The sequence below is a fragment of the Panthera pardus genome, unplaced genomic scaffold, assembly GCF_024362965.1.
Source record: "Panthera pardus isolate Hobbes unplaced genomic scaffold, ASM2436296v1 HiC_scaffold_16, whole genome shotgun sequence".
NCBI classification, from domain to species: Eukaryota; Metazoa; Chordata; class Mammalia; order Carnivora; family Felidae; genus Panthera; species Panthera pardus.
This window is the reverse complement of record NW_026526721.1, coordinates 61,411,089-61,437,550: the sequence shown is the minus strand read 5'-3', so window position 1 is coordinate 61,437,550 and position 26,462 is coordinate 61,411,089. Positions and strand designations below refer to the sequence as shown.

At 41.0% G+C, this 26,462-nt stretch overlaps 1 protein-coding gene across 2 annotated transcripts in view; it reads right to left on the bottom strand.

Moving 5' to 3' along the window:
- Nucleotides 1–26,462, bottom strand: part of GAP43 (growth associated protein 43) — a 126,514-nt gene that overhangs the window by 38,714 nt on the left and 61,338 nt on the right. For both annotated transcript variants that reach the window (XM_019448072.1, XM_019448071.2), the window contains exon 2: nucleotides 5,266–5,875. In XM_019448072.1, coding sequence (XP_019303617.1) covers nucleotides 5,266–5,875 — 610 coding nt within the window. The remainder of the gene's footprint in view (nucleotides 1–5,265; nucleotides 5,876–26,462) is intronic.

Sequence of the window (26,462 nt, the reverse complement as noted above, 5' to 3'; positions counted from 1 at the left end):
GTTCAACGCATGACCTCTGTAATCAGGCCGTCAGGGCTCAGCCCCTGGTTCAGCCACTTGCTGGCTGTTGACAACCATCAGGTGCTGCAATCTCTCTGAACTTCAGATTCCTCATCTGTAAAAGTACTTACACACAGAGTGTTTCTGATGGCTAAATGGGATAATCCACAGACAGCACTCAGCATATGGTCAGGCACTTGATAAATCCTCATTAAGTGCTACCCATGATAAAAACTATGTATTTCAAATCTCAAAAAAAAACCTTAAAAACCAACTCTCCCAGACCCTCCTTTCAAAGATGAGCCAACTCAAGCCAGGCAAAAAGCAATGACTTGCCTAAAATCTAACAGCTGGTTAGTAGAAACATTGACATAGAACCCTGGTGTCCTTATCCCAGTCCAGCGTTCTTTCCTCCACATTACCTTACTGGGCACACAGGATATAGGATGGCCCAGGAAAGTCCTGGTTGGGATTGCCCAACAATAATCAGAAAGTGGTTGCAACTGCTAAGCAAAAGAGAAAATGCAGGAACTGAGATACAACAGCACCTTGAAAGAGATGTAAAGAACTCCAGGGCTAAAACTAAGGTGAGGATTTAGAGTTCTATCAGTTTGACCCCTTGGTTTGTCACTGAATGTGTCTGTGGGCAGAATATGCATTTACTTTGCCTCTATTCTCAGAATGTAAAGGCAGAAAGGAAAATATTACTGAATGCCAGTGGATTGCTGTCAAGAAAAGCCAATAAAAATGATTACTCTAGCAGTATAAAAATGCTCCATAAAAACTTAATAATCAACAGTTTTTAAGCAGGATGCCACTGAGTATCTGACGGAGTGCCCACGTTTTATAGACAACATTTATGGGCTTTCATAACCCAAATTTTCACTCTTTATGAGTTGTGTATAAATTTGGGACGTGGTTGAAACCACATCTCAAATCAGAACTGCTTATGAGTTGCCCTGCCAAGTAAGCGTAAATATCCTCTGGAAATCTCACATCTAACACAGAGCTTCATGGACGAGGATCTGTCTTTTGGAGAGCTAAAAATATTATGGATGGTTACCCTGGGCCTTAGGAAAATTTTGTTTGGAAGAGCATAAAGAATTGCCCCAAATCCAGAAACACAGGCTGGGTATTTCATTTTCTTACACTTAATTATGATTCCAGAAACTATAACTTTTGCATCCATTATTTTTGCTAACAGTTTGGCAATTGAGACACACATTACATAAAAACTTTTTTTTATCATGCTTCAAACTGCACGAAGCAGTGTCTCATTCATATTTTGCTCCACAGTGCCTTGCCATACCTTTGGCATCCTCCATACCTCTTGCAGAATTTAATGGAGTCGATATTATTACTGTGATTGTTTTCAACACCATTCTCTGAATTTCATCCCACACCCACTACTGGATCAGGACTCTTTAAGATCAGTGGCCATATCTGCTCGTCTTTGTGATCCTAACGCCACACACAGTAAAAAGTTGACATAAATGGAAGAAAAAAAAAGAAAGAAGGAAGAAAAAGAAAGAGGGAGGGGGGAAGGAGGAAGGAAGCAAAAAAGGGAAGAAAAAAGAGGTAGTTAATTTTTCTGTTCAGACAAATAAAACTCCCCTGTTTCTAAGATCATTATTGACGATCCCAGATAGAAAGAGGCAATGAGATTATGAAAATAAAATGCAGCCAAGTTCAACCTAAAGAAAACCTAGGGTAACTCAGAGTTATACCTGTTAGTAGTATCAGTCAAGTACCCTGTGGCAACCACCTAGTCAAGCTCTCTGACTTCCAGCCACCTGGATGGGTTACTCTGGTAGTGTTGCATCACTGCATATGGCCACGTAGAAATTCTGGAGTCCCCTATTGGGGAAAGTCAATACGATATCATGGAGAAGAGACACAGCAAAATTCTTTCACTGAGAGCCCAATGAACACAGTGTGACATTGCTCAGCACGAGACACCAAGAACATTATCATTAAAGGCAGTTTGAAAGTTCTCTCCTCATGGCTAAAGGGGAGCAGGGTCCTAGATATGCCTAAATACTCCTCCTATAAAAGAATCATCATCAGAAAAGCACTGAAGTATCTTGGTCATAGGCATATCAAGAGATGGGCAGGGAGAGTGGCAAAGCAGAGACAGGGAGATATAGTTGGGTGATTTAAAAAAAAAAAAAAAGGAAAGAAAAAAAAACCTAACCAACTCCAAAGGTTAATGTAAACAGCATCCACCTGTAATAAACCCATAAATAGTAAAAGAAGTGAAACAACATATTTATAATTCACAAAGCATTTCCATTTGTATTAAAGCAGTGATGAGATTTAGTCCAAATTGTTTGACTCTCTTGCTGACAGAAATTATTGTCCTGAATTCTACTGAGTGACTTGTTCTGCCCCGAACCCCACTCCACCCTCTCTGCTTGTCTCTCTATACCCATCCAGACAACCGTGGAATCCTACAGCAACCCAGGGTAGCCATCTGTTTCCAGACAGTGGAGCTCAATTGGAAATACTGTTATTTTAACCTGGATTAGAATGAAATCCAATGGGAGATAGAGGAAAACGTGGTACAGGGCTCCTGGGAATTGAGGCCTGCTATGCCGTGATAGATCTCCCTGTCACCTCTAGTTTCTGTGATTCTTGAGATTCACATATCTGGGTAATTTGTGCTTGTCACAAACAGCAGGCAAGGCTAATAGACACATCAGTCGGGATAGAAACTACAGGCAGCATTTCAGAATGTAACCAACATGACAATGCCTACCCCAAACTCAGAAGCAGTGTAAAATAAAGTGTCCTTTGTGATTACTTTCAAGTACTTCATCCACAGTTTCAATTACCTTTCAATGTACATTTTAAACTCAGACTAATTGAGACATTTTTTCAGTTGGAATTTGTAAAATTGAGGTTTTTGTTTGCTTACAAAAACCCAACACATTTTTAATCAAATATAGTGAATAGAGTAAGCCAGGTTGCAGGAGGAATAAGAGTGAGTGAACAAATTATTATCTACAAATTAAATCTAGTCAATTTCATTCATTCATCCATCACTAGACATTTACTGAGCACATACTAGATAAAATACTTTATTAATTCATTTGGAATCACCATAATGTGCAAAATAATGAAACCGAATTTCCTTAAAAATTTTAGACTTCTCATTGATTCAAGCAGTCCCTCTTTCTATTGATCCAAATCATGAGCACAAACCTAAAATCACATCACATCTTTGTTTATTCTCATAATGTTAGAAATTGCAACTTAAAAAATATGACTTTGGCAATGTCAAATATTTTGTTTTTAAAATCATGATTAATTTTTAAATTTACGAAAATAACATAATAGGTGGTGCGTCATACATAAAGTGATTTCCAGCCATCATATCTGAGACTATAACCTTAAACCTAAAGAAAAACAGTTAACTCTCTTAATTATAAGGAACAAACTGATGGTTATCAGAGGGGAGGTGAGTGGGGGGGATGGGTGTAATAGGTGATGGGGATTAAGAAAATACCATAGTCCAGGTGGCTTATAAACAGCAGACATTTATTATTATCATGATGAGCACCAGGTGACGTATGGAATTGTTGAATCACTATATTGTACACCTGAAACTAATATAACACTATATGTTAACTGACTGCAATTACAATAAAAAACAAAACAAAACAAAACAAAAAAAAAAACAACCAAAAAAGTAGTTAACGAGGTTTGTTCTGCTGAGTAAATTAAAATCAACACACCATTCTTCATCATGTGCCTTACCTTTTCTAGGGAAATATCCCCATCTTCTTAACCACAAGGTCTGACCCCTGTGGCAGGTATGTAGTTAGAATAAAGATTTAAAATGAGTCACTGGTAAAAAGAGTTGTGTGATCTGTCTGGGGCTAGGGAATGCTAATAACAATAATAATTAATATAGTCTGGCTTCTTACAGAATTTAGGGGTTAAGGTGAAAGAAGTTGACTTGAAAATATCTAAAATAAACATCTGCCATATTGTAGTATCTAATTTTGTATCTAAAATGAATATCAAGGTGAATGTCCAATGATTACTTTCTCAATATAATGGTCAGATGCCAAAATATTTCCCTCTTGGAGGAGGTCCTTTCTCAAGGGCACAATGTGGTCCGGTCCAAATGTGGGTCCTTGGACACATCATGGGTTAAGTTCACAAAGTTTGAAAGAAGTAAACCCAAACTTTTAAATTGGCACAGAAGCAACTTTATCTTTAAAATCTTTGAGGCTGAAAGGTATTCATGGGTCATATTAGGGTAGAGAAAAATCTTGGAGACTGTTGACCTCCTTCACCACTACAGATGGTTAGGGTGAGAGATGGGTCTAGTCTCCAGAGGTGAAGTTCTGTTAAATCGATCTTGCTCTGAGAATGCTCTACTCCAATTCTGCACAGGCTTTTTGGGCCATAATAGTGAAAACACTCCAGCTTTCAAGTAAGAGCTCCAAACCAAAGAGAATCCAGTTCCTTTTTATAATCATAGTCAATCCTCAATTATTTATGCATATGGTAGAAAGTCGCATCTTCAATAATAAAATGATAATTTATGTTTGACTTCACAGCCATGTTCTATATTTGGGGTTTTTCTTTTGTTTTTGGCAACGTCAACAGACTTATTTTCCTAATTAGTTTGACCCTGATTCATGTTACAATTAACATTCTCTGAGCGTACACACACATACTCACACTACTCACCAATTGATGGTGGGGAGAATGCCCAGAAACATACTGTGGGATAGGCAAAGGTGGTCTGAGATTATGTTTTTGCTGCCAGCAATTCACAAACTAGATCATCTGGATCAATAGGGAGTTGGCTGTACTTATAACCAGGCACTTCCTAGAGCCAAATAATCACATTAGCTAATTCCCATCTATAAAATATATGTAGCCTCAGTAATTACTTATTAAACTAAGTGTATCCAGCACACAGAATCTTTTTTTTTTTTAAACCAGGATTACCTAGTTTTACTATTTATGTCAATGCAGTTAACAAGATAATTGCCACATCTCGCTAGTACCAGCAGCTACACAGACCTGCCAGCGTTCTCTCGAAGGCTTGGAGATACTTGGGAATGTAAGTGGCCAGACTTAGCTCGTAGTCTTGCCACTTTGGGGAATTAAGCACAGCTTCCCTTCATTTCTTGAAAACCCTTCTAGACTTTTCCCCTCTCCCTCAATGACCCTGGTGGCCTGGCCTTTCCAGTAGGCCCCCTCTGGCCCACCCACCCGTGGCATGGGACCCTCGAGGTTGCTCACCTATCTTCTCCTCGGCTTGGCTGCTCTCCACAGCATCCGTTGGAGGCTGGGCTGTTGCCTTGGCAGCAGCATCCTCTGCAGCAGGGGTGGTGGCGGCAGCAGCAGCAGTGACAGCAGCAGGCACATCGGCTTGTTTAGGCTCCTCCTTGGCTGGGGCGTCTTCGGCCTTGGAGGACGGCGAGTTGTCAGTGGAAGCTTTAGTGGCACTTTCTGTCTCAGCAGAGCCGGCCTTCTCCTCTGAGGGGACAGGAGCCTGGGGGGCTGCCTGCTCTGTGGCAGCATCAGGGGTGCCCTCCCCCTTCTTCTCCTCGGAAGGAGTTTCGCCTGCCTTGCCGGTTTCCTCAGGCTTGGGGCCAGAGGCAGGGGCCCCGTCAGTGGGAGTGGGACCTTCTCCCTCCTTCTTCTCCACACCGTCAGCAACAGGGGCTTCATCCTTCTCATTCCCTTCAGCCTCAGCAGCTTGGGCATCACCCTTCTTCTCTCCTTTGAGCTTTTTCCTTGTTATGTGTCCACGGAAGCTAGCCTGAATTTTGGTCGCGGCCTTATGAGCTTTATCTTCTGGTTTGATGCCATCTTGTTCGATCTTTTGGTCCTCATCATTTTTTTCAACCTTTGTGGAGAAAAGGGGGGTTTAAAAAAAAACAAACAGAAGAGATGGAGTGATATTCTTTTCCTTCAAATCACAGCATTCAACAAATATTCATCAAATGATTTAGTTTCACTCAGGCTCCATAGTTGAAGTGAAGAGGTCAACAATACCCTGGAAATTCAAATCAAGTCTTTTTTCTCTCCATGATGGAGAATTAAGTAGAGAACACATTATCTGATGGGAAAACCAATGTCCTTTTGACCTTCCAGAATGACTGGCATTATTTTATATGTATTTCTTTCCCCAGATCAATGTCTCTTCATTACCAAACTTAAACCAGCCTTTTTAAAGATGTCCCTTGATAATTCAAATTACATTCATCCTAGGTTTTCATCAAACAGCTGTGAAAGATACTGGTTTTTCAGAGTTCCGGAAAGGGGACTCTGTGAAAAACGTGATGGCTTCAAAAAATATCATGGATGAGCACTGGGTGTTGTATGGAAACCAATTTGACAATAAATTTCATTATATATATCTATATATATCTATATATATCTATATATATCTATATATATCTATATATATCTATATCTATATATATCTATATATAGATATAGATATATATATACACACACACACACACACATCATGGAAAAGTCTATTTGTTTCCCCAAGATTTCAAGTCTGGTCAGGAAACCAGTAGGACTGAGGCAAAGAGTATCAGATTTAGACAACAAATACATCAGAGTTTAGTGCAAAATGCAGATGAGTTTCAGGGCTTTGAGGGATTTGTTCGGAACGTGACAACTCAGAATGCTGGTCACAAAATGATGTCTACTTTGACCTGTATGTGGTCTAATATCAATAGTCAACACAGAGACCTTCAATATTTGAATACAGAAAATGGCCTTTTTTTTTTTTTTTTTTAGTGAAAAACAAAAAAAGAATGGAAAACACTGTTTCCACTTTTGAAAGAGTAGCATATATTCACTAAATCACAATTTCTTATTCCCAAAGCAATTTAAAACTAAAATTAGTTTGATATTATCATTAATAGAGTCATCCTGGTACCGAAGGCAAGAGACTAGAACAGAAAAATTTTTTTTTACCATTTGGTTGTAACATTTATAGAATAAAATATGCTGCAAATAACTTTTTTTCCATAAGGAAATTAAATCATAAGATAGGCAAAAAAAGTATAGTCATGAAAAGAAATGTATAAGCAAGTACACAAAATTCTACATAGCTCCATTGCTTGCCAATGTGCCCTCATATGGTTAGATATAGTCTCCATTCATTCTTCCTTTAACTTTTGAACATTTAACTTTTGTTCACTTTTGTGAACACTGTTCTAGGCAATGGGGAAATACAACAGTGAACAATGCAGCCAATGTCCTTCTAAAGACTAACAATAGAAGAGTGCTTATCATATACTACATCCTGTGTTTGGCCCCAATCTTGACTTTGGCCTGATCTTGGCCTCTACTCCAGTTTAGGAGGTAAGCCACAGCAGACCAACACAGGAATATATTTTCTATCTGTCATACCAGCTCTGTCCCAGTGACCCAGATCTTGCTAATCATAATGTAGGTCTATTTGACATTCTTTGGACAGGCATATGGGCCTGTTGCTATGTAGGTTCATCAACATGCTAGTGGATGGTAGTTTTGAAAATTAACTACATGTGAGAGTAAAAGCAGGGTTAACAATTTTCCATTAAGATTTTTAAGACAAGTTCTTCTTCCTCAGTTAACTGTGCATGTATCCACACAAAGAACAAAAGAGTGGATGAAAAGCACTTTGGAGAGCCCATTGGGCTCCCTCCCCCCAATGCCATGCTGCGACACTGTTCAGTTCTCTAAGGCAATACCACCTTCCCTCCATCCTGCTGCCCTTGATAACTCCTACTGGGATGCACACAGCACAATCTGGGGCACGGGAGCAGCTGTCCCTGCCAGGAACTCTCTGCTCAGAGATGGAAGCATAACCCTGTTAAATTAACAGTTGTGAATGGAGCACAGAGCCAAGATGTTGTTAATTTATTTTACTCTATCTTGAGTTTTCTGAATGAGGCACAGTCTTATATGATAGGACATCTGTACTTGGGCATTGATGCCAAGTGATCCTTTAATACAAATACTGCTTCTTGTGAAAGTAGACAAACCAATTATTTCAGAGTGGGCAGGTGTGCAGAAAAGACCCTCTGATGATTCAAAAAAGCTACAATTTTACAGCCTCCCTTTTCTCTTCAAGAACACAAAGCAAAGGGGATGAAACTTCTTTTAAAAATCTGGAAAACATAAAAAGAAGAAAGCTGAGACTCTGCATGCTATAAAGAAAGAAACTTTACATGGATAAATCAAGGCTCCTCTGTACTCTCCCCCCCCACCCCACCCATCTCTCTTTCTCTTTCTCCCCCTTTCTCTCTCTCTCTTCCAGTTTTTCAGATTATCTGCCACTTTAGCTTTCCAAATGATCAGGACTTAAGTTTCTATACATAGCATCTATGTTACAATATCTATTTAGAGGGCTCAGACTGGGCTTGAGTGCCAAGATTGTGGGACCAGCCTCAACTGAACAATCCAAGAGTATAAGGCACACAAGAGAAGAAGGGGTACTAGGAAGGGAGAGAATCATGTAAGACCAAAGTTAGGGGAGAGAGATGAAGGCAATCTTGTAAGAGCTAGGCAAACAAATAGGCAGATGTACCTAAAGAGATAATCAAAGTGTTCCATGGGCATGCAGCACATTCTGGAGAAACTGCTGGACCACTTAACATCATTAGAGATTTAGGGAAACTGGATTTTAGAGATTGGTTGAAAAAAGACCACTAATATATGTTTCAGATAGAGGGAAAGAGACAGATTGAGATGAAAGGAGAGGGGAATAAGGGAAGGGGAGGAAGGAAGGGAGGCAAGGGAAAAAAACGAGCCTAACATAAGGTCAGACTTAAATGACTGAATAGAAACATCCAAAGACAAAAATATTTTAAGTAAAAACTGGGTCTTATGCTAGACAGTGTTGGATTGTAAGTGTGCCTATCCTTTTTTTTTTTTTTTTTTGTACCTTTAATTGATTCTATTAATATGGCTTAAACTACAGGTTATTTTCTGGTAAAATTCCTTTCACAGTACTAGAGGTAATTGGACTAGGAGTACATTTTGGTGAGAGAGAAAACAAGAAGAGGACGTTTCCCAAGACCGGCTACGGGGTAACCTAATGTGTCAAGCCACATAGACCTTTTCCTAATTGGAAATATAATAACTTACCCAAGACAAAGGCTATTTGAGCCCAGAGAAACCAGAGATCACTCAGTAAAAGCAGCACGGCTCCTTCAGTTTCTAAAAATGGCCCTGAGAAGTTAAGTGACTTGCCTAAATTTATAGAGTGATTAAGTCAGTGGCCCAGGTTATACTTGACTCAGGTCCTCTTTCCTCCCACCCAACCCCAAGTCCAATTTTATTGCATTAGTGACTTGCAATATCTTAGCCTTTCTTCTGGCAGATAATCCATTAAGCATCACGTCAACATTCTCATTCATTTATTCATTTAACAATACAGAGTGCCTATGCTAGGTACTACGGATACACTACTGAACAGATGGTACTGTATCTACCCACATAAGATTCTTTTTTTTTTTTTTTTTTTTTTTTTACACTTATTTATTTTTAAGAGAGAGAGAGAGAGCACAAGTGGGGTAGGGTCAGAGAGAGAAGGAGACACAGAATCCGGGGCAGGCTCCAGGCTGTGAGCTGTCAGCACAGAGCCCAACGCGGGGCTCGAACTCACAAACCGTGAGATCATGACCTGAGCCAAGGTCGAACACTTAACCGACTGAGCCACCCAGGTGCCCCCATAAAATTCTTTTGTAAGTATGCTTTTGGGAGAGAAAAAACCTCATGGTGCTTTAACAATCATTAATTTCTCAGGAATTCACAGTAGATGCCGGATTTTACACCCATTTTGTAAAGAAGTTAGGCCAACAATCTATGTAGTGTTACAGGTGCAGAAGGTCTGGAAAAAGGGGATCTTGGTATTTAATAGCTAAAGAGTCAGTTCATAAGTCTCATCAAGATAGATTTACTTTTAGGGTGCCTGGGTGGCTCAGTCAGTCAAGCGTCTGACTTCAGCTCAGGTCATGATCTCGTGGTTCATGAGTTTGAGCCCTGCATCGAGCCCTGCATCCAGCTCTGCATTGACAGCTCAGAGCCTGGAGCCTGCTTCGCATTCTGTGTCTCCCTCTCTCTTTGCCCCCTCCCTGCATGTGCTCTCTCTCAAAAATAAACATCAAAAATTTTTTTTTAATTAAAATTCTTAAAAAAAAAAAAAAAAGATTTACTTTTGGGATACCTGGCTGGCTTAGTTGGAAGAGCATGTGACTCTTGATTTCAGAGTCTTGAGTTCAAGCCCCACATTGGGTGTGGAGATTACTTAAATTTTTTTTTTAATTAAAAAAAAATTACTTTTTCAGCTCAGTCCTATAACAAATAAGCTTTGGGCTGACCTCTGATGTTTTCTGAGATCATTTCAAAACTCTTTAATTTTTACATGGGATTGTTGCTATCTGTGAATTAATTGAGGAGGACATTCCAATGCAGTGCCTTACATGTAGGAAGAATCTCATTATAAGTTACAATCACTTTTTCAGGAATCTTCACTTCTATAGCTTATTGTCTTTATTGACAAATTTGTTCGGGAGCTCTAAAGTCTTAAAGGAATCCAAAGTATGTGAAATCTTTACTTTTCAACCAATGCCAAAACCTTGGATGAATACTGGTCTGAAAAAGATGGATACCACTTTGCTAACTTGTTAGAAACTAGTCAAATTTCTAAATGGATTAGATGAAAGGGGAATAATTTTCAACAGTATTGAAAAATCACAAGTAAGAAAGCCAAATATAAGATGTAGCTATTTAATATCCAACATTGTTGCTCTGGTTAATATTTTCCTTTCCTTCTGGGGAAGGGGGAGTGTATAACTTAGGAGCCAGTCTAAGATGTCCAAACATTTGCATTAATTATGTTACAAAAAAACTTTAGGCAAAACTCTATGAATGCCTGACTTCCAGAACTAAAATAACATCGTCTGTTCAACTGGGACACCACAATTCATTCAATGTTTTCCAATTATCATAGGACTGCCTCAACCTTCCAAACACAAAAAACTTGGCCCTATATCTACTTCTGCCAGCCATAAATACTACTATTATAATATTTCAAATTTTCTCTTAAACAAGATTGAACTATAAATGCTTTTAAAAATTCATTGGTGTAACCAATTCTTCTAAGAACATCTTTAGTTAATCAAAATATTTTCTGATTGAGCAAAAGATATTTCTGAGAAGCAAAATTGAAGGACCAGAAATATCTTAAGCCACCCTTTCTTTCTCATACTAGTTTTCATGCCTATCAGGATCTTATGCAATCCATAAAGGAACCAAAATAAAGTAGTGATGATATATATAAAATTTGGCAGACATCTACCTATGGCTCACTCTAGTTTTATTAATAATTTATTGAGGTAAAATTCACATAGAAAATTTCACTCTATTTTTAAGCAGTTTATTTTAAATATATTGATAGCATATACTTTAGAAAAAATGTCCAAGCATTAAAGGATGTCATGCTGAAGCTTCTGTATTTCTTTAAACCCAGTCAAAGATCAGAAATTCAGGGACGCCTGGGTGGCTCAGTCCGTTAAGTGTCTGACTTTGGCTCAGGTCATGATCTCGTGGTTCACGAGTTCGAGCCCCGCGTCGGGCTCTGTGCTGACAGCTCAGAGCCTGGAGCCTGCTTCCGATTCTGTGTCTCCCTCTCTCTCTGACCCTCCCCCCATTCATGCTCTGTCTCTATCTCAAAAATAAATAAACGTTAAAAAAAATTAAAAAAAAAAAAAAGATCAGAAATTCAGTGAAATGCCCCTTATGGAGGAAAAAAAGGAGGATGCACCAACCTCCTCCAGTTCTGAAGATAAAATGTCTTCGGGTTTCTTTCTGGGCAGTTATAAGGAAGAAAGTGTCGTTTTTAAAAGATGAATGGCGTGCCTGGGTGGCTCAGTCCATCAAGCCTCTGCTTCTTGATCTTGGCTCGGGTCATGGTCTCCAGGTTCATGAGATTAAGCACGGTATGGGGTTCGACATGTGGAGACTGCTTGGGACTCTTTCTGTCCCTCTCTCTTTGCCCCTCCCCTGATCTCTCTCTCTCTCTCCCTCAAAATAAATAAACAAATGCAAAAATTAATAAAGGAAGGGGCACCTGGGTGGCTCAGTCGGTTAGGCATCGGACTTCGGCTCAGGTCATGATCTCACAGCTCCTCAGTTCGAGCCCTGGGTTGGGCTCTGTGCCGACAGCTCAGAGCCTAGAGCCTGCTTCTCATTCTGTGTCTCCCTTTCTCTCTGCCCCTCCCCCGCTTGTGCTCTGTCTCTCAAAAGTGAATAAATGTAAAAAAATAATAATAATAAAGGATGAATTGACACAGCTATGCTACACACGGTTCCCTCAACACTCAATCTGGTTTGACGATCTAAGGGTGTGGGTGGGGTGGAGCAAGATGGAGGTGAAAGCAGTGAAACTGTGCCTTTGCCAACAAGTGTCATCACATTTTAATTTCTTTTAACTTAAAAATTTTTATTTTTTTGAGAGAGAGAGCACATGCACGAACAGGGGAGGGGCAGAGAGAGGAAGAGAGAAAAAGTCTTGAACAGGCTCCACGCCCTGCATGGAGCCAGAGGCAGGGCTCAATCTCAGGACCCTGAGATGATGACCGGAGCCAAAATCAAGAGTTGAATGATTAACTGACTGAACCACCCAGGTGGCCCTGACATCACACTTTTAAACTCTGACTTTCAGTCCAGTACAAAATCCTTTTTTAGTTCCTGGTCAGGTGGGAGCACAGCAAATATATATAATGACCAAGAACATCTCCAGGGGAATGTGGGACATTGAGTGATTTTGCAAAGCCTGGAAGAGTGGTAGTGAGGCAACTCTTTTTCTCCCTTCAAGTAAACGATGCAGCATATTGCTGCAACTTCAGAGTTATACTAAACGAATAAGCGATGAATCATGGGAATCTACCCCCAAAACCAAGAGCACACGGTACACACTATACGATAGCCAACTTGACAATAAATTATATTAAAAGAAGAAGAAGAAGAAGAAGAAGAAGAAGAAGAAGAAGAAGAAGAAGGGGAAGGGGAAGGGGAAGGGGAAGGGGAAGGGGAAGGGGAAGGGGAAGGAGAAGGAGAAGGAGAAGGAGAAGGAGAAGGAGAAGGAGAAGGAGAAGGAGAAGGAGAAGGAGAAGGAGAAGGAGAAAGACATGTCCATTGGTTGACAGACTACATAAGAAAACCAAATATCCCATTTTGGAAACTGGAATAGTAATGTTAACTTTTCAGATAAGAGCTGGTTATCAAAATATGGGTCTTTAGCCCACTTTCATATACTATTTATTTAACATGTACAGCCCACCTGCTTCCAAAAGAATACAAGGTGGCATATGTATCCTAGTGGAAGAGGACACAGTTTCCTTTCAAAAGAGTTACCTTCCATTTTGTATTATATATTTGTAACTATTTTTGTCCCACAAAGACACAGAGAAGAGGTAAAGGGCATATGGTACTTGGTGGCTTCTAACAGACCTAAATCGGCATATGAAAGACTTTGTCCATTTTGCTTACAGCTGAATTTCCAGTTTCTAGAATGGTGTCTGGCACATGATAGATGTTTGATTAATGCTTATTGAAAAAATCCAAACTTTGAACATATCTATTAGTGTCATTTCAGAAAGATGATGACAGACAAGGAAGTCCAGCGTTCCATTTTATCAACTTTCATTAAAATCTTTCCTTTCCCAGGGTGCCTGGGTGGCTCAGTTGGTTGAGGGTCTGACTTTTTGCTCAAGTTATGATCTCATGGTTCATGAGTTCAATCCCCACTTTGGGCTCTGTACTGACAGCTCAGAGCCTGGAGCCTGCTTCGGATTCTGTGTCTCCCTCTCTCTGCCCCTCCCCTGCTCATGCTCTGTTTCTCTCAAAAATAAACATTAAAAAAAAATTTTTTTTAAATATTTCCTTTCCCAGGGACGGAATTCAATAGTTTCGGACTAAAACTGGTATATATATATTCCCCAATACCTAAGTGACTGACCTCATATGGTGAGGTTGAACACAAAAACCAATCAGAAATGGAAGAGGAGAAATCAGACAAGAGAAGTCACAAACCTATAGAATGGCATTGATAATTTCAAAAGGCACTTGAAAATGGAAATAAATCTAAGGTAGACAACTGACTTATATTTATCTTATCTATGAATTGGCTAAAGTCATATCAATCAAATTATTTTTCAAATACAAATCTCTGCTTCTCCATTTGTAAAACAGGTGAAAATATTCATTGAGGATTGTTGGAGACCCCTCCCACATCCCGCCATTTATACTTAATCTGTATACTGAGCCCTAGGGCCTGTGATTGTGAGCGGGGATAACTAGTCCTTTAGTTACTCAAAGAAGAAAGTTCTGCCTCCACACAATGGAGCTGGGGAGAGCCTAAAGTTGAGATGAAGCACATACTTATGCTGGTCCATCTATCAGCGCATGTGCTGGCCAGAATTTGACAAAACTCTTTTAGAAAACCTTTGAGTGTAAGTCGCCCGACTGAATCAAGGGTTGAAGTCATTAATGCCCAAGCAAGTACTTACTAAGAGTCAGGTCTGGGGAAAAGGGGTGCCATTCTTGAGCAACGGGACCAGCCCCTCTGATAAGTGTTGTCCAATGCAGTTCACTGTCTCTACAAGTGCTCACTGCCTCTACAAGTGGCACACACTGAATGGAGGAAAGGTGAGGGAGACACTATATTCTGATCTTGGAGAGGCCACTGAGCAGGAAACAAAAGGGAGGGACTCCCCATCAAGTGATGAAAAGGCTGGAATCACACAGGAGACTGTGAGAGGGACTGTGAGGCTTCTGCTAACAACTGGACAAAGAAGAACAGCACGCAGCCGATCCATCTGGGAAAAGATAGAAAAGCAGTCTCCCAGCAGACAGTCCCTTGTACCACCATCACAGGTGAATTCCTCCCAGGTGTGATTTCCCAAGAGCAAATCACAGCCCAAGCTGCTGAAGAAGATACTACAAAATGTCTCTTGTTGGACACTCAGGAGCACAAGACACAATAAGTATTTAAATAAATATTCTTCCTATTATACTGAATAGTGATTATTGATTTATTTCTTGATTGAGCCTCTTTCATAAATTACTTTCTAAGTCAGCAGTACTTGATGTGTTTTGTTCGATGGATACATAAATGAGAAAGACCTTCCTCATCCACTGTAATACGCACCCTTCCTCTTGGTCTACCTAACTTGCTTTTCCTTCTTTGCGCTTATGGTTACCTGACATATTTTTATTTCATTATTAACTAAATCTTTCCTTGGACTATAAACTTTCTGAGAGCAGGACCTTGTCAGTTTTATACAACCCTCAAAACCTCCATAGCTAAAATAGTGCTGGTTCATAGTTGATGCTCCAAAAACATGTATTTGTAGTTGTTGTCAAATGACTCTGCCACACTGTGTCAGTGACCAGACGGCATGTCAGTAAGCAGCAGCCAGCTAACTGGCCAGGTGTCCTCTCTCCACTCTGGGAAATGAATGCTCAGGGTGTATCTATCCTCTTACATGTATAATGAGTTTATAGCATGTACAGGTGGTATTTCAATTCAGTCCTCATCAGAACCATGTGAGGAACACATCACTGTGCCTGTTTTATAATCTAGGTAACTGAGAAAACAGAAAGTGGCCCGTGTTATCCAGCTTCTAGATGACAGGACCCTTTCTCAATCCTACTTCCCACCCAATGCATTTTAAAGAACGCAACAAGTCAGTATTCCCTGACATTTAAGAGCATGGGCTATGGAGTTAGATAGCCGGGCTGGACCTAGACCCTGCCACTGAATCACCAGCTCTCGAATTTGGCTAGTCAGCTTCAGTTTCCTTACCTATAGGACAGGGGGAGAACAAGGCTCTCGCACTAGATTATCATGAGGATTATATGAGTGAGTGTCTATAGAGTTCTTAGCACAGTCCCTGTCGTGGTACACATGTTCAAAAAGGGCTAGCTGCCACTTTTTCTCATCTTAATCACTGTCCTCATCACTATCATCCCAGAGTAACTTATACATTATCATTAGACTAAGTTTAGACATATTAATAAGATAGAATCTGTAGGGGCCAAGGACAGGTCACCCCAAAACATAGCACATTGGCATATTATTTTGAATTGAAGCTACTTGGGAAACAACCAATTCAAGGACACTCTGTCCCCTTAAAAGTGGAAACAAATTTCCCATATGAGAAATACCCTCCCGGAGCACCTCTCCGTTGGCTAAGCATCTCACTTGATTTCAGCTCAGGCGATGATCTCATGGTGGTGAGATCCTGAGATCGAGCCCCAAGCCCCGTGTTAGGCTTTGTGCTGAATATGGAGCCTGCTTGGGATTCTCTCTCTCTCCCTCTTTTCTGCGCCTCCCCTGCTTTTGTGCATTCTCTCTCTCAAAAATAACATTAAAAAAATAAGAAATGCCTTCCCTGCATTAAGAAGTAAAATGATATCCTTATCACCATAGTGACTTTAAAATTGAGAAAGCTATAGAAACAAATCTTGTTGTTGTTTTTTTCCAATTTGTCAGCCTCAATTCTGCTTAGAATTCCTTATTAATTAAAGTTTCCAAGTGCTTGTTTTCTTTTTCCTGTCAATTAATCACAAATTTATTGTCTTTTTGTTTAAAATGTAATGAAAACTTCCTGCCCTGGTCATTTCTTTGGATCTCAGTTTCATTATTGGGCCTCCATGCACATGTACTAAAACTTTTTTTTTTTCTCCAGTCTCATGTAAATTTAATGCTTAGTCCAGCTGGCAGACCTTGAAGGGTAGAGGAAGAATTTTTCCCTCCCTATAGTACAAATGAGGTTTGACCCTAAGACCTTATTCATCTCCACAATTGCTGGTATCCCTACCCAGGGAGGAGAAGAATCCATTTCCTTAACTTTACAGTGTTACAGAGCTATCTATCCTCAAAGAGATAAGCAGAAGTCTGTCTAAAATGTATACAATAGTCAATCCACTTCTTTCCATCCTAGGGAAGGGGGAGGATCTGTTCATAGTGTCAAGCATGAACCATAATCCCTCTCCTCTGCCAACTAACACGCACCAATCCTTCCTAACCATATCCAGCCCTAAACCTCCACATGGTCCAGCATCTGGTGATGAAAGTTCACTTAAACTACACGTCTACTCATTTTCAAAACATATAGCCTTCACCTGACACCAGCCCTCCCACACACACACACAAATCTCATTCAGCTACTATTTCACTTATCTCTACCCCATGGATCAAGCGATAGACCTTATACATCCAGAGAACACAACTGTCTGTATAGGTTCTGAGAGTACTCTGGTTACTCGTGTTTGGTAATACTCATACCTGGTAAAACTGTGGATGCAGCTGGCAGACATTTTGTGGGGGGGTTAGCTTAGGAACCTCTGGTCCTGAGGAGGGAGGGCTTCATGATTTGGGATTTCCAACTCTATCCAACACACCCCCACTGGATAGTTAGTAAAACTCCTCCTGAATGTCACTGTATTTAATACCTAGTGAGGGTACAGAATGTGTCAGAGTGCATGTCATTATAAAGCCTAGCTGATGGGAAATGGAAAAAAACTGGGATTCCATTTGCTAAGAAAAGAAAAAGAAAGACAATAGCTTGAATTTTTATATTACAGGTTATGAAGTACTTTCAACTTCATAAAACTGTTCCTCTAGGCTGAGTAAATGTGCTATCCCTTTTGCAAAATAAAGAAATTAAAACCAAATGGAAAGCCCCACAAATGGTAGAATGGGTCTTAACCCTAGGCCTCCAATCTCCCACATTTCAAGGAACTTAACCAAGAATTCAATCTAAGAATTTAACACTAGACACTCAGAAGGTATCATCAAATAAGTAGCAATCCTCAATGAGCACCAAGACTACCTGAAGTACTTTTTACTTAACAGAATTGGTCTGTATTTCAGATCTTAAAAGGGAGGTGGCTCCGGAATCTCTATGTAGGAGGGATTAGGGGCAGAGATATGTTTGGAAGGGGGAGCTAGGTGATTTTGCCAGAAACTGCACCAACATGGCAAGCTTCTTACAGTAGGCTTATTTATCTGCGGAGGCTCGTGGGATGATTTTGCAGACACTACTATCTATCAGCAATAATTTGCACATGACTTGATGTACTATTATCAATCACCACATAAGTGATTGCACATTTACAGCAGTACCTGAGAAATCTTTTAAAAAGCCTAGTATGTTTTCTCTCTGATTCTAGAAGATATGTTGTTGTGTTCTTCCATGTGTGGAAAAAATGATGGAGTGTTTTTGTTAGGGGTGGAGCAGGGATGTCAGGTAAAGGGCATACAGTTTGAGGACAAATAGACTTCCATTTAACAGGGTTTCTAGAGGCACCTGGGTGGCTCAGTTGGTTAAGCATCTGACTTCAGCTCAGGTCATGATCTCGCAGTTCGTGGGTTCTAGCTGACAGCTCAGAGCCTGGAGCCTGCTTCGGATTTTGTGTCTCCCTCTCTCTCTGCCCCTACTCTACTCGCACTTTTTCTCTCTCTCTCTCTCTCAAAAATAAATAAACATTAAAAAAAAAATTTTTTTAAGGGTTTCTATTCCCAAGCTACTAGACAGTTTAAGAACAAATACATAGACCCTAGAAAAATCTGTAAATCATAACTGAGTCAAAATTTGCTCATGATGTTTTTGTCTTTGTCATTCTTCCTATCATTTGCTCTGTTTTTGGCATCCTGTTCTCTCTTGATTGTCAGTCACTGACACTCACTGATTACATGTTCCCTGGTGTGGTTTGGGGGGCAAGTGATTTGAGTTCAAATCCTGCCTTGGCCACTAGTTAAATACATGACCTGGAGTAAACTACCTAATTTCTTTAGAATACAGTTTCTTAACCTTCAGATTGGAATATTAATACCTACTGTGCAAAATTTTCTTTAGGATGAAAGAAAATGGTATTCACAAAGTGCCTGATACTTGAGAACTCAATAAATAATTGTTTGGAAGAAAACAATATGAGTGAAATGAAAATTACTACTTTCTGAAGACTAGGGATTGAGTATATTATTTGACAAACATTTTACAATTTTCTCTTTGATATCTCATGAAGGAATTTTTTTTCAGGGCTATGTACATTTCATAAAAATATACCCCCTCTGAACAAAGAAAACCCTTTAAGGTAAAGACTATACACACATAATTAATAAATAAATAAATAATAAAGGTAAAGACTATAAAATACCATCAGATCCTTGGAGGAAATAATACTAATAATAAATTGAAAAAATTATATATTACTATGTGCCTAGTACTCTTCCAAGTACTTTATATATATTTTATAGAGAGACATACAAATATATTTATTAAATATATATATTAACTAGTTTAATTCTAACAAGGCTATACAATGGGTACTATTATTTTACAGATAAAGGAACTGAGGCACAAGGACATTAAATAACTGCTCAAAATCACATAGCTAGTAAGCGACAGAGCCAGGATTTGAACTCAAACTACTTACATAGGTTGCATGTGAGATAAGATCATCCCAGGGAGACAGGGCTGATCTACTCTCTACAGGTTTTCCCTTTAGGCTCCCAGGCAAAGTGAAACGTGGAGAGGGAGATGGAAAAACCCACAGCAGGACTTTCTCAGGGCCAGTGCCTGTTAGGCTGGGCTATAGCTCCTAGTGTCTAAAGGAGCAGGCTTTAGAGCTTGTACTACAATTTCATCTTCCCCTTTCAGATTTCCTTTACAGTAGAAAAGTACAAATACATTTTCAAAGCAGGGGCTGTGGTATCATGACCTCATCACCAGGTGATGCCATGACTCATTTTCCTTGTGAAGATGTTGACAGGGAAGATTCACACTTGAGATTTTGAGAACACCCCAGAGACTAGGTTCCATATTAATTCTGAAAACAGGAGAGGGAAAATATCAGAGATCAGAGAAAGAAATACTGGGGAAAGTGGCAAGGGAGGGCCCCAGGTTAGGATAAATTAGGGCTATTTAATGACATAAGAAAAGCAGATGAATGAACTAGTAACCATATGCATTCTTGTCAGGAGGAAGGGCTTGAACAGGTGGTAAAGAGCAGGTTCTATGACTTATTCCCAAATCTAAGGATTTAATCCAGCCAGCGTTCCTGAATTGGACATTGTCGTTTCCTCAAACCAACTATTCTTGTTATTTTTCTCACAATTGTAGGGAAACAGGGAAATCCATCTAGAATGTTCCATGGATGTCATACTAGTTGTTTTGGTTATATTCTAAAAACACGTCATACTATTTATGCCACGTAGTTCACTGGAGGAATTTAGTGGCAGTGCTCATCATGGTACAAAGAACCAGCACACCTCCCGCTTTGTGGTTCTGAAGGGTGAAACACTGCACCATTTGGAGCCACCAAAGAAAGAAAGTTCCCTCTTCTCTGTTTTTGAAACTGAGCAGGCAAATTCTACAACTTCTGAATTAATCTGTATGAGCTGTCTGGGGATTTATGATAATCTGATCTTCGAGCCAGAATAATTAGGCTGACTTGGGTAAAAATAAGGAAACATTAAGTCTGACTCTGATCTTGAGGTAAATGAAAATTACTTTCCTTTTGAGGCATAGACAATGATGAGATGTGCCATAATCCTCTCATAAGTGATATCACATGACCCAAAGAGCCACCCAGGGCAACAGGTCTGCCTGGCAGTGTGAAACTGAGAGCTTTAAAACAGAGAGCTTTACAGATGTGTCACAACCTGGAGCGGCCTTGGAGAAGGTCCTGAGCTTGAGGCTCCCCGGAAGGAAGGGGGATGTCACCACTCTTCCCTCAGTTCCCATAGACCCATCGGAAGTCAGTGATTCCCCATATTCCTGTGTCTGCTCAGGACAAGACCCAAGACTAGGAATAAAATATTCCAGGGCAGTCCAGTAAGCATCTTTCCCTTGTGGCTGGGGCAGCTCAATAGCTCCAGGCTAGAACAATTCCCTACTTTCTATCCAGGCTGAACTCACAGTTAAGTCACATATAAAAGCCCAGTGATCTTGGGGACCCCGGCTGGCTCAGTCAGCAGAGTGTGAGACTCTTGTTCTCAGGGTTGTAAAGTTGAGCCCCGCGTTGGGTGTAGAGATCACTTAAAAATAAAATCTTAAGGGAAAAGAAAGCCCGTTGAGCTCAGAACGGTAATGCTAGTACCTCTGCAGCCTCTGTGTGTTGTCATCAGCCTGTGGAGAATTAAGGTAACGATGGGGGTGCTGGCAGCAGGAGCAGAGGGGGTACCCAAGGAGAACCTAGACAAAGATTCTCCTTTTATCGAAAGTCTGAAATTCCACCTTGAAACATTATTCCCTTATTCCCTTATTATTATGCGCTGAAAGCTAACACTATAGACACCCTCTTAATTGGTCTGCCTTCCACTCTCTACCACACCTTTTAGCACATTAAGCAGAAATAGAATTAGGTCTTACCATTTGCCCACTTCCACCAGTCTGAACCTCCCTATGCCCCTCCCAAAACACATTAAGTATTCCTGTTGCTTATCACACTAGAAAGTCATGCATTGTTATAGCATAAGAAATTTGTGCAATGGACCCAGTCTGCCCTTCCAGCTTCTCCCATGAACACACCCTTTACTTTAGCCAATTAATTCACATGCTGCTTACTGAACACTCACCTCACTCCCTGAGTTCCCTGACTTCACATATGATGTAGCCCCCCTCAAACATTTCTGTCCTGTGTCTGCTGAAACCTTGCACACCCTTCATGACTCATCCCAATCCTCACCTCCTTGGCAGGAGGAGAATTTCCTTGCACCATCCTAAATGAACAGTCCAGAGCTTTTTCTGCAAAGGGACAGATAGTAATTTTTTTCTTTCTTTTCTTTTCTTTTTTTTTTTTTGGCTTTCTGAGACAGTTGAGTCTGTCTCAACTCTTCAGTCTGTCATTGTAGTGTGAAAAAACAATAGGTGCTACATAAATGAATGAGCATGGCTGTGCTCCAATAAAACTTTATTTATGAACACTGGAATTTGAATTGCATATAACTTTAAAGTGTCACAAAATGTTACTCTTGATTTTCTCTCAACCACTTAAAAATGTAGGAAAAACACACTCTTAGCCCATAAGCTGTAGTTTGCCAATCTCTGGGGCAAGATATACCATTACATTAAGCTCCCACATCATCCTTGGTTGTATTTTTATTATTATTATTATTATTATTTTTTGTATTGCAGTTATTGGAGTACTTGTTCCCCAAACTCCATTATTTTATAAGCTTTTTGAGGGCAGGAAGATTCTCTTATTAGTAGAGGCTGTGATATGGTGACTTCTATTAAGAAATATAGGGGCGCCTGGGTGGCTCGGTCGGTTAAGTGTCTGACTTCGGCTCAGGTCATGATCTCGCGGTCTGTGGGTTCGAGCCCCGCGTCGGGCTCTGTGCTGACAGCTCAGAGCCTGGAGCCTGTTTCGGATTCTCTGTCTCCCTCTCTCTCTCTGCTCCTCCTCTGTTCACGCTCTGTCTCTCTCTGTCTCAAAAATAAATAAACGTTAAAAAAAAAAAATTTAAGAAATATATATTTGGTCTTTGTCCCATTTCTGGCACTGAGTTCCTAAAACCTTGTAAATTTCCTGCAATGACTGCAATAAAGGTGTCTTTTTGTTATGTTACTGAGATGACTTTTGGAGAGCACCTAAAGATGGGGCTGGTTGCCTGGAGAACCACCAAGTGATTTGAGGGTTGGAACTTTGAGTTCCATGCCCCCTGACCTCTGGGGAGAAGAGGCAAGGCTGGAGGTTGAATCCAGCACCAATGGCCAAAGATTTGATCAATTGTGCTTAGGGAATGAGGCCTCCATAAAAATGCAAAAGATCAGAGTTTCAAGAGTTTCTTCTAGGTTGCTGAGTGTGTGGAGGTTTGCAGAGAGAGGCACATTCAGAAAGGGCATGGAAGCCCTGTGCCCTTTCCCCAAACCTTGCCTTGTGGGTTTCTTCCTTCTGGCTGTTCCTGAGTTACATCCTTTTATAATAAACCAATGATCCAGTGAGTAAACAGTTTTCTTGAGTTCTACCAGCCACTCTAGCAAATTAATTGAACCCAAGGAGGGGGTCAGGGAACCTCTGACTTGCAGACAGCTGGTGAGAAGTGCAGGTAACAACCTGAGCTTGTCATTGGTGTCTGAAGTGGGAGCCAATTTCTTGGGACTGAAACTTTTACCTGTGGAATCCATGCTCTCTCCGGATACATAGTGTCAGAATTGAGTTAAATTGTAGGATGCTCAGCTGGTGTCCAGAGAACTGGGGTTGCAATAGGGAAGCCCCACCCCCACAGTGGAATTGGGTTCAAGACCCTTTAAGAGGCTAACATTTATTGGTCACTTTGTTGCAGGCACTGAGCCAAATGTTTTACCTGGAAAATACCCTAATAATTTGATAAGGCAGGTTTTATTATTTTTTAGTGAGGACACTATAGTATTATTTTCACAGTGAGGAAAATCATAGACTGAAAATGAGCTCACAGGGCAACTTAGAGCGCAAAGGCAGAGGCACTTCCTGGGCAGGTGAGTTTCAGAGAACTGAGAAATGGGTGGCACTGAAGCTTGCCTACCTTAGAAGGGTTTCTGTCCTGCTATCCCTTAGCTGCCTGCTCAACTCAAAGGGTGCACAAAGACACTCAGACCTGAATCCAGGTATCACACGCGGCTTGAGCAGAAATACAGGGCAGAAGTGAGCGGTGGGCAAATGCACTGCACGGAGAACTGCTGAGCCCCAGGGGAAGGGCCTCGCCTGTGAGCCAGCAGCAAACCAGCTGCACTCCCAGAAGAAGAAAAATGAGCTGCAGCTGGGAGGACATTTGTGGGAGAGAAAAAAAGACTTTTTTTTTAACCATCAGAACTGAGCAGGTTGTTTATGTGTGAAAGCTTTTGTGGAACCAAGTTAGAAGGTGCTAAGTCACTAGACAAAAGATCACACCCTCCAGCTCGAGATACCTGCCTCCAGGGACTGTTTCTAACAAGTCTCAGGTCTCAGTGAGGACAAGGAAGTGAAAGACATCTGGATTAGCTGAGTGAACACTGCGACTTGGTAGGGGGAGGGGAAAGGGCTCTTTAAATCCCCAGGGCTGTTCTATCAGTGAGAAAGAAAAGACAAGGAGGAAATGCTGTTCACAGTTCTGCTGCTCCACTTTGACCACCAAGAGCTGGGTGGCAGTGTTCATCCCCGCCCCAGATCTGCCAATCAGGATCTGCATTTTCACCAATTCTCTGCGCATCACAGTGTGAAAGGTACTGGCCTACGACATCCAGACGAAACGTACCTGTCCCAGGAAATCCACAGTTCCTTCTGAATATTTCTTTACACAAAAGTATAATTTCAGAGGTGCTTCTATTATGAAGCTCATAGAAATAAGAAGCAGCAGGTAGAGCAGCAGAAGCCATGGCTTAGCTATCAGGAGACAAGGACTATAAACATGATACATCGCAAACTTGCAACCTCCTGGAAGTCTTTTCACTTCTCTGGACCTCAGTTTCTGTGTCTGTACATTAAGGGAGTTGACAGGAAGATTTAAGACTCAAACATTCAAAGTCTCAGCGTCCTAGTTGTGTACACATGTATATATGTTCCATTTTCCTATTTCCCTAGAAAAGAAAGCCTTCAGAGAATTGACTATCATCCAATCCTACTACCTGCAATGGACAAGGTCTCCACCACACACTGTCACTTACTTTCTAAAGTTAGTTATATACATTGAGCATATCATGAGACTAAGTTCATTCTCAAATGTGCTAATCCCCAGAGGGGATCACCAACCTAGGGGAGCACAGAGTTTGTCAACTGACCAGTCTCCCATGCACCAAGACTCTTAACTGTACAATTCAGGATGACTTTCCTTACATGCTTCTATGAACTAGTAACAATGCACCTCATCAAAACAGACACCACCTTCCTTTAGGCACCGAATTCCAACCCTTTGAGAATGCAGGAACATATCATTCCTCAGTCAGCAAAAAACTGCCTCTTCCCCACCTTCCCTAAAGCCTTTTTGCAGGAGAGTGAAGCCATTCTAAAGGAACACCTTACTTTACAATTTTCAAAGCGTCATTGTCAGTCCGTGTGGAAAATCTGAATGAAATTTACTAGTGGGGTGGAGGGGAACCAACGCTGCTAAAAATAAACAAATGCAGTTTACTCATCCTCTGCCACAGTGGGTTCAACCTTTTTAACCAAGAAAAAGAGGTCAGAAAAACAGAGAAAGAGAGAACTCTAAGTCCCATCAGCTTCCTACCCTCCTCACTAGTGCAGCTCGTCTTCTGCAGCTCTTCTATTCTCCAGGTCCCTTCACAGTCTCTGACTCCAGGGCGGGGCCCATTCAGGCCCTAGAGTAGCTAATAACCACCTCAGCTCTCCCTTTCTCTTCCCTGCAGCTCTCGGGTCAGGTGGATCTGTGGTCACTTACAGCCAAAGACAAAGTCCATCACAGAGTGTGTTCAATGTTCAATGTTCAAAGTGTTCAATGTTCAATACATATTGTTAAAGTAAATTTCTAGGCTCAAGATGGCGGCGCTCCTGCCCTTGGAGCCATGTCAGCAAACAGTTTTTATGGCCCTGTAAATGCTCCACTTGACCAGAAACAGTGTACCCAGTCAGCCCATCTCCGAACGTAAAGCGAAGGCTGGTATCCATGTCTATTTCCTTGTTCCTCATTCCTTATCCTGTAAAAGCTTCCCGCTTTCCTCCCCATTTTGCAGTTACCTGGAATCCTTGAGACCAGAGACTGCTGGCCTCATGAAGGGTTCAATAAAGCCTGTTTGTAACACCTAAATGACTTCTTCAATCATTTTTAACAGTATTATTGAATGAATTAATGAATGAATGAATGAATACCGGCCGGCACCATGCATTTCCAGGTTAAGACAAAATCTCACACCAAGTCTAAACTTGGCCACACCTCCAGAAGTCATCTCATTTCCTCCCACCTGCTTCAGGTACCCTCCTTCCCTTAATTGTCTACGGAGTCCGCATTTCATCGCGGTCTGAAATGGAAAGTTCAAATGAAGAAGCCTAAGAAACTTTTTTTTCTTTTTTAATAATTTAGGATCATCGTCTCTGGCCCTGACCTAGCTGGTTTTCTCATGTCTGCTACACTCCAATCAAGGCATTCCTATTTACTTTCCAAAGGTCTTTGCCTGCTGACAAGCCTTCCTCCTCTTCCGGTGCTGCGCGCCCGAGGAATGCTAATATGCTCTTGGCTGCCTCCAAGCAAGGAAAAACTGGGAGGGACAAGAATGCCTTCCAGTTGACCCAGCTTTCTCTCCCGTCCTTCCCCACCCACTGAGTAACCTTGACGTGACAGAGGGCCCAGTCCCCGCAAGCAGGCTGCTGCCGCTCCTGCGGCAGGCGGGAGTGGAGGCCAACAGACTAATGAAGGGCGAGGGAGGGAGCCCACGCGGCGCCCCTGGCTGCTCCTCCACCGTGGACAGGCCCGGGGCTTTTGTTCTCCGAGCCACCGAAAG